This window comes from Staurois parvus, unplaced genomic scaffold (genome assembly GCF_062004578.1).
Source record: "Staurois parvus isolate SC_StPar_1 unplaced genomic scaffold, SC_StPar_1.0 ptg000549l, whole genome shotgun sequence".
Lineage (NCBI taxonomy): Eukaryota > Metazoa > Chordata > Amphibia > Anura > Ranidae > Staurois > Staurois parvus.
Window position 1 is genome coordinate 10,389,370 of NW_028318345.1, and position 15,268 is coordinate 10,404,637.

The 15,268-nt window shown below is 43.3% G+C and overlaps 1 protein-coding gene across 1 annotated transcript in view; it reads left to right on the forward strand.

The window, feature by feature from the left end:
- CEP78 (centrosomal protein 78) overlaps nucleotides 1-15,268 on the forward strand; it is a 98,863-nt gene that overhangs the window by 69,803 nt on the left and 13,792 nt on the right. The window contains exon 13 of the mRNA XM_089691102.1: nucleotides 4,222-4,299. Coding sequence (XP_089547228.1) covers nucleotides 4,222-4,299 — 78 coding nt within the window. The remainder of the gene's footprint in view (nucleotides 1-4,221; nucleotides 4,300-15,268) is intronic.

The following is a 15,268-nucleotide window of genomic DNA, read 5'->3' on the forward strand; positions in this document are numbered from 1 at the left end:
ACCCAAAGTTTGTAGCACGTTTGCACAAACCAATTAATACACACGTATTGGGATTTTTTTTACACCAAAGACATGTACCAGACTACATTCTGGCCTAAATGTATGAATAAATTAGAGTTTATTGGATATTTTTTTTATTACAGAAAGTAGAAAATATAGGTTTTTCTCAAAATGTTTGGTCTTTTTTCGGTTATATCACAAAAAATAAAAAACCCAGTGGTGATCAGATAGAACACTCTATTTGTGTGTAAAAGGACATAAATTTAGATTGGGTACAGCGTTGCATTACCATGAAATTACCAGTTGAAGTAGTGCAGTGCCAAATAGCAAAAAGTTACCTAGTCTGGAAGGGGGGAAACCTTTCAGGGCTGAAGGAGTTAAGAAATTACAAAATTACAAAAATGTCAGTCAAAGCCTTTTTGTTTAATTTATTACAAAGTTAAAACACATGTATAAAATATGTGGAGGCATCAAGTATAGTTAAAAAAAAAAAAAAAAAAAGTATCAAAGCCTTAAAACAGGTATTGAATACCTCCTAGCCTTAACTAAGATTCCTTGTCTCCAGGACTGTATAAGAAAAATATCAATACTCTGTTCGTTTCTGTAGACCAAAGGTCCACTTCTTCACGGGATACAGAAGAGATATCTGAAGTTTCACAGATATATACAGTACATAAGTATAATGGAATCAAGTGCAGCAATGTTTTCAGCTATCACAAAAATGTCATAAACTTACTTACACCCCTGGTGATTGAAGCAATACCACATACACTATATTGTCAAAAGTATTGGGACGCCTGCCTTTACGTGCACATGAACTTTATTGGCACCCCAGTCTTAGTCGATAGAGTTCAATATTGAGTTGGCCCACCCTTTGCACCCCCTATAACAGCTTCAACTCTTCTGGGAAGGCTGTCCACAAGGTTTAGGAGTGTGTCTATGGGAATGTTTGACCATTCTTCCAGAAGCACATTTGTGAGGTCAGGCACTGATGTCTGACGAGAAGGCCTGGCTCACCGCACACGTCAAAAAGCACCCAGAAATGGTTTAAGATGAAGCGCTGGAGAGTACTGAACTGGCCAGCAATGATTCCAGATCTCAATCCCATAGAGCACCTGTGGAAAGATCTCAAAACAGCAGTTTGGGAAAAGGAACCCTTCCAATCTGAGAGACCTGGAGCAGTTGGCAAAAGAGTGGTCTATGATTCCAGTAGAGAGGTGTATGAAACTCATTGCTGGTTACAGGAAGCAATTGATTTGTTATTTTTTCCAAGGGGTGTTTCACCAAATAACCACTTGCCTACCGGGACGTTTACCCCCTTTCTGTCTATGCCAATTTTCACCTTTCAGCGTTGTTGCATTTTACATTACAATTGTGCGGTCATGCAACACTGTACTCATAGCTGCTAGGGGTGGGCCAACTCACAATTGAACCCTACAGACTAAGACTGGGTGTATGCATATGCGTGTAAAGACAGGAGGCCCAATACTTTTGGCAATATAGTGTATATGCAGCCTCACGGAAGAAGCTTCAGTGAGGCCGCATATACATGTGCAGTCGGTGGCAAAATAATACCAAAAGTAAATTTCTTAACACATCAAAGACCACCTTAGTACGGAACCATATTTCTAAAGTTTAATGATAGAAGTAATTTAGTTATATTATAAACTTGCAAAAACATAGATAATGATGCATCAGTATGGCCTTCATGTTAAAATATAGGGCCCATAGGAAAATAGTTGAAGATCATCAGAAAATATATCCGTATACCGTATTTTGCAGCATGGCTTCCATGAAAGGTTGCAAATTGGGCTCCCTCAAAACATCCTTCCAGAACAGAAACATCATTTAGACTGCCATCTCCTTAACCCCCCACCACCATGCTCCAAGCCCCACCCTATGCTATTCACAGCCATGATAACATGGTGTGGAACGGTGATGTTGCACTGTAGAGCTGCACTCCAGGAGCATAGTGCAGCCTTTATGTTGGAGATAAACAATTCTCCATGCTTAGCAAGACTACTCTCACCCACGAAAGAATGACCTGCATACAAGGGGAACACCATTCGACAGATAGAAGGGAGAGGCAACAGTGGAACAACAAATTGAACAAAGACTCCACATAGATTCTCCATCCCACTCTAAACCCCCCAAGGCAAGGATACTAGGAGAGATTAGTTAGAACTTTATTGCATCCATACTGTCCCTTTCATGCAACCAGACATGTCATAGAAAAATATGTGTGATCGCAGGGAAAACTTATTAAAAGCAAAATACAATTTCTTGGCAATCCCATTAACATCACCATCACTATTTTACATAACCTACATATTATCACCTACACACACTGTTGCCAAATTAATATTAAAAAAACACATAATACATGTCACCATTTGTCCTTTTGAATACACTTGATTGTATATGCAATACAAAAAAGGGTGCTTTTTTCCAACAAATACGCTTACACAATCACATAATCTATATTTAAGACTCACTTGTCCTATGGTCTTCATAGTGTTTAGAAGTACTGTAAAAAGGTCACCCTCCAGAAATAAAACCTCTTTTTGGTCAACAACATATTTCTTAAAACTACAGGATCCACATTTAAAAGTACCTTTTTTCATACATGGTTCATAATGTGTTATGACACATGACAACAAATTCATTATGTGGGCTGGTCAATGAGAGGAATTACAATAATTTTTGAATTGTCTGAATTCTAATCATTGTAACTTAAAGCTTACTATGACTTGTAAGCAGAGTAGGATTTCTTTCTTGGACACTCAAATTTATGTACATGATTAGCAAGTGCTTTCTATTGAAAACCTGACAACCTCATGCTGACAACACAATCCTACATGACGGCATTGCACATTGCACACCTGTAGTCAAGACTATTTTATATAATCAGTACCTACAACTGAGGCATAACTGTTCAGGCGAGGCAGACTTTTGTAGGGAAGTCAATTTGCTAAAAATAAGACTGTTGTAAAGAAATTATTGCATGAAAAATTTGAAAAACCGATAACAAAGCTATAGGGAAATGACAGGGTCTCCTATTTACTCATAAGCCTATCCAAGAAAAAAATAGTCTATATATGCGTCAACATAGATTGATTTGAGACATCGTAAAATACAGTATGTTGGTACTTGTTAAAGTTTGACAGTCAAGTGGGTTACGTTTGTTAGGGCTATTCTAGAAATTGTATTCAGGAGAGTGACTTTGATTAAGGCTACTTTCACACTGCTCCATTGCAAAAATGCAGTAAAAACATATATACATTTTTGCCATGTTTTCCCTCTATTCTGATGCATTTGTGGGAAAAATTATGTGACTCATAAAATGTACCAAAAAGACAGCCATGGGTGCATTTTTGATGCGTGTTTGCCTTGTTTTTGGTGTGTTTTCCATTAATTTCAATGGGGAAGCGTGCACCAAGCATGCACCAAAAGCTTGCAGGACTTTGAAAAATGCAACAGACCCACAACTGACCATTGTGAAAAGTTCCATAGGATTTAATGGTCATGTGTTTTTCTTCCTCTTTTTTTTTTTTCTCAGAAAAAATTATCAGTGTGAAATCCCAAGATAAATTAGCTCAAAACCACTATAGGGACAACCACCATAGTGACCCGTACATATTAAAAGACCATTGTAATTACATGTGGATCCTGCAGTTATTTAATATATTATTGACCATAAAGAGGTTTTATTTTTGAATGGTTACCCTCTTACAATCCACCTTGTTTAGAAATACTGTAAGCTAGTAAGTGTTAAATAACTATTGGTATGTGATTGTTGAGCTTTTTACATTGGAAAAGTCAAGCCCTCCCTTTGTTGAGTATACAGTCATGTGTATTCAGTTGAGAATGGTGACCTGTCTTTCCCAGTAGGGAGACCTACAGCTTTGTATCATAATTCTAAATCTTCCTGCATATAATTTTTGCTGTTGAACTGGATCCACGTGGACCATAGAGGTGGTAATCTTGATAGAAACCTGTTGCTATTAGAAAAAAATGAGTTTACAAACTTTCAACCACAAAATGCTGTGTAGGATTAGTGTATACCAAACACAAGCTGCTGCCTGGTGTATGACTGAGAAACTGTTATTGAGTACGTCTGACCCTTTCTTTAGAGAGCCTACAACTTTGGCATCTACTTTACTTCATTATTGTAAATTCATGAATTCAGTGTTTTAAAGGTGTCTTTCTTTTGTTGACAAGGTTGCATTGGAGGAATGCCAGCTAAGACTGGAAGAAGAAAGAAAAGCAAGGTTAAGAGCTGATGACAGGATAATGGAGGTAATATAGTAGTATTATTACTTATTATTATCATTAGTAAAAGTCATAGTTTTCCCATAAAAATATTCTAGTCTTGTCACATAATTAAATTTGCCATCGCTTACAACACGGCGTTTATGCTGCTCTCTGATAAATTTCTATTGGCACAGCAGTTTTTCAAACAGCAGATACGAGGGTGACCAGAGAAATCATGGTTGTTCTCTGTATGGAGATTTCTTCTGTGAGTTTCTGAAACAGTTGGATCCATATTTAGCTAAGGTTCACAAATCATAAATGACTATTCTATATAAAAGCAATGATCTTTCCTATTACGGATTTAAAGGATAAGTTTACCTTTAGGAGCATGTTACACCCGTATTTAGGGTGTAACATGTCACATGTTCTTGTTCACAAGGCTTAGGCCGCCAGAATTGCCCTTTCTGTGACAGTGGGTGAAGGATCCTTTCTTTGCACTCACTGTCATTTTGAAAACGGAAAGACTGTGTGGGGCTCTGCCTGCACCGCTATGTCATTCATTCACAGGTATCGGTGAATGAGAAAACTACAAGTCATGTCTGCCAATGCAGCAGATAGCTTGTAGTTCTCAGTGAGCGACAAGGACAATGCAGTTTTCAAACTGACAGCCCTTACACAGATATGGACAAAAAGCTGTTGGGCTTGTCTGCAGGAGCCTGACATTGCACCCATGATCCATTGATCGCAGGTGCAATGCTCTGCAGGCTCCTGCGGAAAAAATAATAAATGCATGTTTTTTTTTCTTGCTGAAATATATGCATTTATTAATGTTTTTATCAAAGGTGAACTTCTGAGTCCAAATCCCTATTTTACTTTTAAATATAGTTAGGAATAGTTAAAACTTCTCTTGTTTTTTTTTTTTTTTTTGTTTGCTGTGTCCCCTTGCAGAGACACAACAAAAAGTGAGAAAAAAATTCCAAAGTAAGGAGAATCTTCTCTTAATTTAAATAATGTAAACCAGTGCTTTGGATGTGATCCCTTAGTTCACAGCTGCTGTGCCAAGTGCTATACTACTTGTGGCGTTTCGTCTTCCATGGTGCTTCTTGAGAAAGTCAGGAATACGAAATGCCGCGTCGGGGCTTAAAAGGAAGGGACATCATCCCACACAGCGACACCAGAAGTGGTTAATACAGGAGAACGTGGTGGTGAGAGAGCCTAGAGCCAGATCTGTGTTATCCCTATGCTTATGATGTAATATGCATTTTTATCCTGGTGCAAGGGTATGCACCTAACAATGTGAGTGGGCATTGTGGAAATGGTTTTTAATAAATAAAAGGTTTTAAAGATTTCACACTATGGTAGTATCCCTCCATCTCTTCCTACATGTTGTGTGAGATATTTAAAAGGATAGCGTGAACAATTGCGCGGTCATGCAACACTGTACCCATATGAAATTTTTATAATTGTTTTGTGACAAAGCATTATTTTAGTGGTATTTAATCACCTCTGGGTTTTTTATTTTTTCTTTAACCAAAAACCACTGAAATTTTTGGAAAAACAAACATTTTTTCTTAGTTTTTGTTATAAAATTTTGTAAATAAGTGATTTTTCTCCTTCTCTGATGTGTGCTAATGAGGCTGCAGTGATGGGCACTGATAGGCTGCACTGATGGACACTGATAGGTGGCACTGATGAGGCACTGGTAGGTGGCACTGATGGGCATTGACAGGCATCACTGATGTGCACTGAAAGGCAGCACTGATAGGCGGCATTGATAGGTGGCACTGACTGGCACTGATAGGTGCCACTGATGCACACTGATAGGTGGCACTGATTGGCAGCACTGGTAGGTGGCACTGACTGGCATTGATAGGTGGCACTGACTGGCACTGATGGGTAACACTGAAAGGCAGCTCAGATGGGCACTGATACGTGGCATTGATGTGCACTGGTAGGCACTGATATGTGGCATTGATGTGGCACTGATGGGCACTGGCAGGTGGCATGGATGAGCACTGACAGCTGGCACTGATGGACACTTGACAGGTGGCACTGCTGGGGCTATACAGATCATCAGGGCACACTGATCATCAGTGCCCTGATGATCAGTGCATATGTCCCCTCTGAGGGATGCCAACTACCGGCTCTCCTCTCGAGCTGTCAGCGTGACAGCTCGTGAGGAGAGAAATGCTGATAACCGGCATTTCCCTATTTACATGTGATCAGCTGTGATTGGACACAGCTGATCACATGACCGAGCCGACATCTTTGGCTCTTTTTGTTGATTGGTGATCTGCTGTGTCCGAGGGACACAGCGCACCACCGATTGCCGTGCTGCACACTCCCGAAGCCGCACATGCGCAGTTAGAATAGGACGACATCATATGACGTCCTCCCAGAACGAGAGAACCGCCTTGTGCCCATCATTGTACTATATAGTGGGCAGGAGGTGGTTAAAAGGATAGAGTGCAGGTGACCCAAGAAAGAGAAGGCTGATGATGGGTATCCATGTTACTAAGCTCTGTGTGACTCACCTGTGATAGGTAGTCATATAAATCTGGTGAATGTTCTGTGTTTATGGTGGAGGATTTCTAGAACGCAATGGCTCTGATTGTTGGAAATGGAGCACGTTTTTGAGCATGGACACTTTAATAAGTTTGAAGGCATTGTGCATTATACTGTGAAAACTGAAAGCACTTGGACACTATATGCACGGAGAGACTTTATTGAAGCACAAAGACACTTTATTGAATCATGTTTAATTTGTATTTAAGGATATAAGCACTGTAGAGAATATGCTTGTTTATTGCTCATGTTTAAACAAAAAACAATAGTGCTGCATAAAAAATACTCTTATGCTCATTGTCGCATGAACAATTGTCCCATTTCGAAACATTCCCCACCTATGATTTTCCATCACATCACTCTAGTCTCAGAGACCATGTGTGCGTGTGTTGTGTTTATATATATATATATATATATATATCTCAATGGTGGAGAAGGATCTGGGGGTTCTGGTAGAGCAGAAGCTTAATACTGGTATGCAATGCCAAGCTGCAGTTTCTAAAGCAAGCAAAATCCTCTCGTATTAAAAGTGGTATAGACTCCAGAGAGAGAGATATCATATTACCCCCGTACAAATCATTAGTAAAGCCTCATCCTGGAATATGCAGTTCAGTTTTGGGCACCAATTCACAAAAAGAACATTGGGGAACTGGAGAAAGTACAGAGAGGGGCAACTAAACTGATACGAGGCATGGAGGAGATCAGCAATGAGGAAAGATTAGAGGAACTGAATTTATTCTATCTTGAGAAGAGGAGATTAAGGGGGGATATGATCAACATGTATAAATACATCAGTGAACTCGGTGTAGAGCTATTCACCCTGAGATCAGAACAGAGGACAAGGGGGCACTGTTTGCGTCTGGAGAAAAGGAAATGTAATCTCCAAATACGGAAAGGTTTCTTCACAGTGAGAGCTGTGAAAATGTGGAATAGACTCCCTCCAGAGTTGGTTCTGACCAGCTCAGTGGATTGCTTCAAAAAAGGCCTGGATTCTTTCTTGGATACACAGAATATAACTGGATACTAATATTTATAGGTAAAGTTGATCCAGGGAATATCCGATTGCCTCTTGGGGGATCAGGAAGGAATTTTTTTCCCAGCAGGTGCAAATTGGATCGTGCTTTGCTGGATTTTTTTTCTGCCTTCCTCTGGATCAACTGTGTGTATAGGATTATAACTTTTTTTTTTTCTATGGTTGAAGTGGATGGACTTTTGTCTTTTTTCAGCCGGACTAACTATGTGTGTATGTATATGTGTGTGTGTATATGTGTGTATATATATGTATGTATATATATATATATTTATTTATTTTAGTGGTGCACCGAAATGAAAATTCTGGTGCTGAAAAAGAAAATTGAAAGTGCATTTAGCCGAAACTGAAATGCGCAGTTTTTAAATATGCATATATATTTAAAAAAAAAAAATAAAAATCACAATATATACCCCAATATTTTTGTAAAATATGAAAAAGGATATTACGGTGAATAAATCGATACCCAACATATCACGCTTTAAAATTACGCACGCTCGTGGAATGGCGTGAAACTGTGGTACTTACAAATCTCAATGGGTGATGCTTTAAAAATTTCTACAAGTTAGTAGTGTAAAGTTACAGAGGAGGTCTAGTGAGAGAATTATTACTGTTGCTTTGACGTTCGTGGCAATACCTCATGTGTGTTGCTTGAACACTGTTTACATATGTGGGCATGGCCTACGTATGCATTCACCACTGTCCCTTTAAAAAAAAAAATTAATCACTTTTATTGTTATCACAAGGAATGCATGCATCCCTTGTGATTGAAATAATTAGTGACAGGTCCTCTTTATGGAGAGATGTGGGGTCAATAAGACCCCACATCTCTCCTTTGTAATGTAAAGCATTAAATCAAAAAAAGAATTGATGTAGTGCTTTAAAGAAAAAAAATGGCAGCAACTGGAAGTGACATCGCTCCTGTCATAGAATGGAGGCCATCTTTCCTTCACTAATGTCTATGCCCAGCGCCGGGATCATTAGACGGTTTCTCAGGTAAGGCTGAGAACTACTGAGTGGCAAGGGGTGGTGGCGGGCGGGGTTTTTTCAGCATCTGTATCGGTGCTTTTTTTCATATTGGCCGACAGCTGAAAGGGGTAATTTTTGGTGCATCCCTAATAGATCGTTATATAATATACACACACTATATTGCCAAAAGTATTGGGACACCTGCCTTTACACGCACATGAGCTTTAATGGCATCACAGTCTGTTAGGTTCACTATTGAGTTGGCCCACCCTTTGCAGCTACACCAGCTTCAACTCTTCCAGGAAGGTTGTCCACAAGGTTTAGGAGTGTGTCTATTGGAATGTTTGACCATTCTTCCAGAAGCGCATTTGTGAGGTCATGCACTGATGTCAGAAGAGAAGGCCTGGTTCGCAGTCTCCACTCTAATTGATCCCAAAGGTGTTCTATATGGTTGAGGTCAGGACTCTCTTATCCATGTCCTTATGGACCTTGCTTTGTGCACTGGTGCGCAGTCATGTTGGAACAGGAAGGGGCCATCCCTAAACTTTTTCCACAAAGTTGGGAGCATGAAATTGACCAAAATGTCTTGGTGTGGTGACACCTTAAGAGTTCTCTTCACTGGAACTAAGGGGCCAAGCCCAACCCCTGAAAAACAACCCCACACCATAATCCCCCTTCACCAAGCTTTACACTTGGCACAATGCAGTTAAGCAAGTACCGTTCTCCTGGCAACCGCCAAACCCTGACACATCCATCGGATTGCTAGACAGAGAAGCGTGATTCGTCACGCCAGAGAACACATCTTCACTGCTCTAAAGTCCAGTAGCGGAATGCTTTACACCACTGCATCCGACGCTTTGCATTGCACTTGGTGATGTAAGGCTTGGATGCAGCTTCTCGGCAATGGAAACCCATTCCATGAAGCTTTCTACTCACTGTTGTGCTAATCTGAAGGCCACACAAAGTTTGAAGGTCTTTAGCTATTGACGCTGCAGACAGTTGGCAACTTCCGCACACTGTGCGCTTCAGCATGCGCTGACCCCACTCTATAATTTTACGTGGCCTACCACTTCGTGGCGGAGTTGCTGTTCCCAGTTGCTTCCACTTTGTTATAATACCACTAACTGTTGCCTGTGGAATATTTAGTAGCAAGGAAATTTCATGGATGGATTTATTGCACAGGTGGCAATTTATCGTGGTACCACGCTTGAATTCACTGAGCTCCTGAGAGCGACCCATTCTTTCACAAATGTTTGTAGAAGCAGTCTGCATGCCTAGGTGTTTGATCTTATACACCTGTGGCCATGGAGGTGATTGGAGCACCTGAATAAAAACCAATGGTAATCGCATTTATTAGTAGTGTTCATACGCCTTTAGGAGTGCTAGCGTTTTATTAGCGTTTTTGCAGTACATGTAGAGGAAAAAAGAAGCTAGAAAAAAGCTGTTAGGAGTGTGTAGCATTTTTTTTTTGCTGGAAAAACGCTCCAAAAAAACACTTTTTTTTTTCTGCTCCTAGACGCTGAAGCTCAAAAAATGCTAATATCCTAAAGTAGTGTGCATGAACACATATGATAGCACCATTTAGCTTCTAGGGGCAGAAAAAAACCCTCGTGTACATGGAGCCTTAGAGCTGGTATACACTACATGCATTGCAGTCCTTTTTTTTTTTTTCTCAAAACATGACAGGACAGCCCCCTTGAGACGTAGAGCTCCTCCCTCCAGTACAGCAAACACATAAGCATAGCACTCTAAAAGGCGGACCTCCAAGCCTCCCTCTTAATTTTTTAGTGTTTCCTGCGGAAGGACGGGTACAATTCTAAGGAACCTGTTTTTTGGAGCCCTAGTCTCAAGGGGGTGCTGGTGGCTCCTGTTTATTTTGAGTACAGTACCTCCTCTTGCCCGGCGCTATCCCTCCATGTCTGCAGAGGAGTGAGGCTGTGCTCCTGGTGATCTGCCAGTCCTCAGAGGAGGAGGACCGCCGATGATGCTAGTGCTGCTGGTCTAGCCCATAAAAACAGGGATGGAGCTTCAGGCTTTTGTGGCATGCAAACCCCACCCCCCAATCCCTCCCCTGCAACCCCGGGGGTTCGGTTCACCCCGGGTGGCGGCCGAAGCACAGCGGTGTTGGAGGCAGACAGACTGCCAGGCAGCCGTGATTTCCGGGAGGCGGAGCGGCTGCACTCCAAGCACCGGAAGTTCCAGTCGCGGTGACGTCATAGGTGGACGCTGGGTGACTTCTGGTTCTGGTCTTCTCCACAGCGGCGCAGACATCAGGCTCAGGCGGCCAGTGCGGTGTGAGAAACTCAGCAGAGGCTGTGGCTACCACACCACAAGGGACAGGATGGAAGGCATCGGCCCCTCTCAGCAAGCGGACCCTTGTTCCTCAGGCACCGGCTCCTCTTAGGTAGGCTTGGGGACTTGTGTTTCCCTCTTGCTGATTCCTGGGGGTGGTTTTCTTTTCCCCATTCTCTGAGTTGCAGGTGACAGTGGGGTACACTTCCATTTTTCTCCCCCAGCACAGTGGTGTTTGGATGAGGACCCCGGGTTGATTACTTCTGTATTGTGTTTCTTGCTTGTTATCGGTTAAAACCCAGGACAAGACACAGAGTCAGGCCCCTAAGAAGAAATGTGCAGTTTGTGCGGCAAAATTGGGTTCAGCTTGAGAAAAGCCCTTATGCCGTAATTGTGTGGATAGCCTAGTTAAGGATGAGTCATTTACAGCCTGCCATAGGGTTCTCACCTCCATTAAGGATGACATGACAACTACATTTCAGTCCTTTAGATCCCTGCTGGATAGAATGCAGACACTGCTGGGGCCTTGGACCCAGTCAGCTGGTACGGCAGTATCGGAAGCATTGAGAAGGGAGGTGGACCTGGAAGAGGATCCTATGTCCCTTGCTTCCTCACAGGTAGGTTCAGCCTCAGAAGAGGATGATGATGAAGCTTGCTCCTCCAGAGATTCCAGGTACAAATTGGCCCTTGATGATCTAGACGACCTCCTTAAGCTATCTGAAACCTTCGAGATCGAGGAGAAGGACATATGCCTGTCTAAGCATGACCTTATGTATCAGAGTCAACATGCTAAAGAGACTAGGGTCTTTCCAGTTCATAGTTCCCTGGTTGATACCATTAAGCTGGAATGGGAAAACCCTGAGAGGAAGCAATTTTTTTCTGGTAATCTTAAAAGGAGATTTCCTTTTGAGGATGACGGATCCTTGCTGTGGAACAAGATTACAAAGTTGGACACCCCCTTATCTAAAGTCTCTAAAAAGATGGACTTGGTATTTGAAGACATGAGGGCCCTAAAGGATCCTATGGATAAAAGAGAAGAATTCTTACTCCGTAGGGCCTGGGATTCCACCTCTATTAGCTTTAAGCTGGCTTTATCGGCCACCTGTTTAGCCAGAAATTTGGAATGCTGGCTTACCCAGTTACAGACGCATCTCTCAGCAGGGACTTCCAGGCAGCAAATTCTCAAATCCTTTCCTTTGCTGTTTAAAGCGGTAGGTTTCCTCGCGGATGCCTCGGCTGAATCAGTTAAGCTAGCTGCGAGAACTTCTGCCTGGTGAATTAAGCTGGAAGGGCATTATGTTTAAAAACCTGGGCAGGGGACTCAGCGTCCAAACTGCGCCTTTGTGCCTTACCCTTTACTGGTGATAACCTTTTCGGTCCAGGTCTCGAGGAGGCTCTGGAGTGTACAGCCGATAAAAAGAGGGCATTTCCAGAGAGTAAGAAGAGATCTTACTCAGGAGGGTTTTTTGTCAAAAGACGCAGGTGCAGCAAGTTAAGGATGTTGAGCCCAAGAATCTTTGGACAGGGCACAAGGACAAGGTTAAGGGTGGGGGGGTCGTATTCAATCCCGCTCAGGGCCCTGCCAAGTCTCAATGACTTGAATGTCCCAGTGGGAGGAAGATTAGGGACCGTTCTCCCTCAGTGGGCTTCAATCTCCTCGAACCTGTACATTCTGGATATGATAGGAAAAGGGGTACAGGTTGGAGTTCAACTCCAGTCCCCCCTGCCAGGTATCTGGTAACCAACCTTCCCAAGCATTGGGAAAAGGCAAAGGCTCTGTGTGGCCTAATTGGAGACCTGGTAGATCAGCAGGTCCTTACTCAAGTTCCCTGGAACAAGCAGGGGAGGGGTGCTTTTTCCATGTTTTGTAGTGAAAAAGCGCTTAGGCACGCTCACATCACTCCCATACCTAAAAAACCCTCCCTGGATCCCACCGACCTAAACAATCTTAGACCCATCTCCCTGCTGCCATTTACATCCAAACTCCTTGAGCGCTTCGCATATAATCGCATAAGCTCCCACCTCACCGACAACAACCTCATTAATCCCCTACAATCTGGCTTCCGTCCCCTACACTCCACCGAAACTGCCCTACTCAAACTCACCAACGACCTGCTAACCACCAAAGCCAGTGGCCACTACTCAGTGCTACTACTCGACCTCTGTGCGGCTTTCGACACGGTCGACCACCCCCTCCTCCTCAAAAAACTTACTCTTTTGGCCTCAGAGACTCTGCTCTCTTCTGGCTCTCTTCCTATCTATCACAACGCTCCTTCAGTGTTACCACCCCCTCCTCCTCCTCAAAAAACGATACTCTTTTGGCCTCAGAGACTCCGCTCTCTCCTGGCTCTCTTCCTATCTATCACAACGCTCCTTCAGTGTTACCTATAATGCTGCCACCTCCCCCTCACTCCCCCTCTCTGTTGGAGCCCCCCAAGGTTCTGTCCTCGGGCCCCTTTTCTTATCCATCTACACCTCCTCCCTTGGTCAACTTATACACTCCCACGGCTTCAACTACCATCTCTATGCCGATGACACTCAAATCTATGTCTCTACCCCTCGCCTCACCCCTTCAGTCTCCGCCCGAATCACTAGCCTTCTGAACGACATATCGGACTGGATGTAACTCCACTTCCTCAAATTAAACCTTGCCAAAACCGAGCTCCTGGTTTTCCCCCCAGCCCGCGTCCCCTCCCCTGACCTCTCCATCACGACCAACAACGCCACCATCAGCCCCACCCCGCAAGCCAGAGTACTAGGTGTCATTCTAGACTCCAATCTGTCTGTCCAACCCCAGGTCCAATCGCTGACAAATTCATGCAGACTCCACCTCTACAACGTCTCCAAAATACGCACGTTCCTAACTCCAGAAACTACAAAGCAACTCATTCACTCCCTTATTATATCACGACTTGACTCCTCGCCGGCCTACCTCAACACAGGCTATCCCCGCTTCAGTCTATCCTGAATTCTTCGGCCAGACTCATCCACCTTACTAACTGCTCCGTACCCTCCACCCCACTCTGCCAATCCCTCCACTGGCTTCCGATTGCCCAACGCATAAAATTCAAATTATTAACATTGACGTACAAAGCGGTTCATAACACTGCCCCAAACTACATTACCGACCTGATATCCATCTACCACCCAAAACGCACTCTCCGCTTCTCACAAGACCTCCTACTCTAGTTCCCTGGTCTCCTCCTCCCATGCCCATCTCCAGGACTTCTCCAGGGCTTCCCCCATGCTCTGGAACTCACTACCCCAATCCATCAGACTGTCACCTACCCTCCTCACCTTTAGGCGCACCCTGAAAACCCATCTCTTCAGAGAAACCTACCCCGCCCTCAGCTAATTGCTGATCTCCTCCGCTCTTCCCACCACTCCATCCCCCCACAGCTATTTCCTCCTGTACCACTCTCCCCTCCCTTCTAGATTGTAAGCTCCAAGGAGCAGGGCCCCTCGAACCCTTCGTGTATTGTATTGTTACTGTACTGTCTCGTGTACTGTCTCCCATTATAATGTACAGCGCTGAGCAAACTGTTTGCGCTATATAAATACTATATAATAATATTAACTTATCCTAAACCTGCGCCCTCTCAATCAGTCTCTAAGGTACAAACACTTCAGGATGGAATCGATCTTCTCTGTAAGGAACATCCTTTCCCCAGATTGTTTCATAGCTACGCTGGATTTGAGGGATGCATATATCTTCACATTCCCATTCAACATGCGTATCAGAAATACCTAAGAATAGCGGTAAGGATGGGTTCAGAGATCCGCCACTGGCAGTGTTTGGCTCTACCTTTTGGTCTGGCCTCAGCACCAAGAATTTTTATGAAGGTGCTCGCGAGGGCCTTAGCTCCCCTAAGAATGAGGTCTATTACAATTGTTCCCTATCTGGACGATCTCCTCTTCATGGCCAGGTCACACAAACAGTTGACAAAGGATCTGCGTGTTGCTCAGGACTTCCTTCAGAGTCTGGGGTGGCTCGTATACAGGGATAAGTCATGCTTAACTCCCTCTCCAGAGAGTTACCTATGTGGGGTACAAGATTTCCTTGGTAGAGAGAAAGATCTTCCTTCCAAGAGAAAAGTTTCTTAGGATAGGTCAGGTGATGGCAGGGTTGCAGAGCAGTTTGTCCACGACAATAAGGGA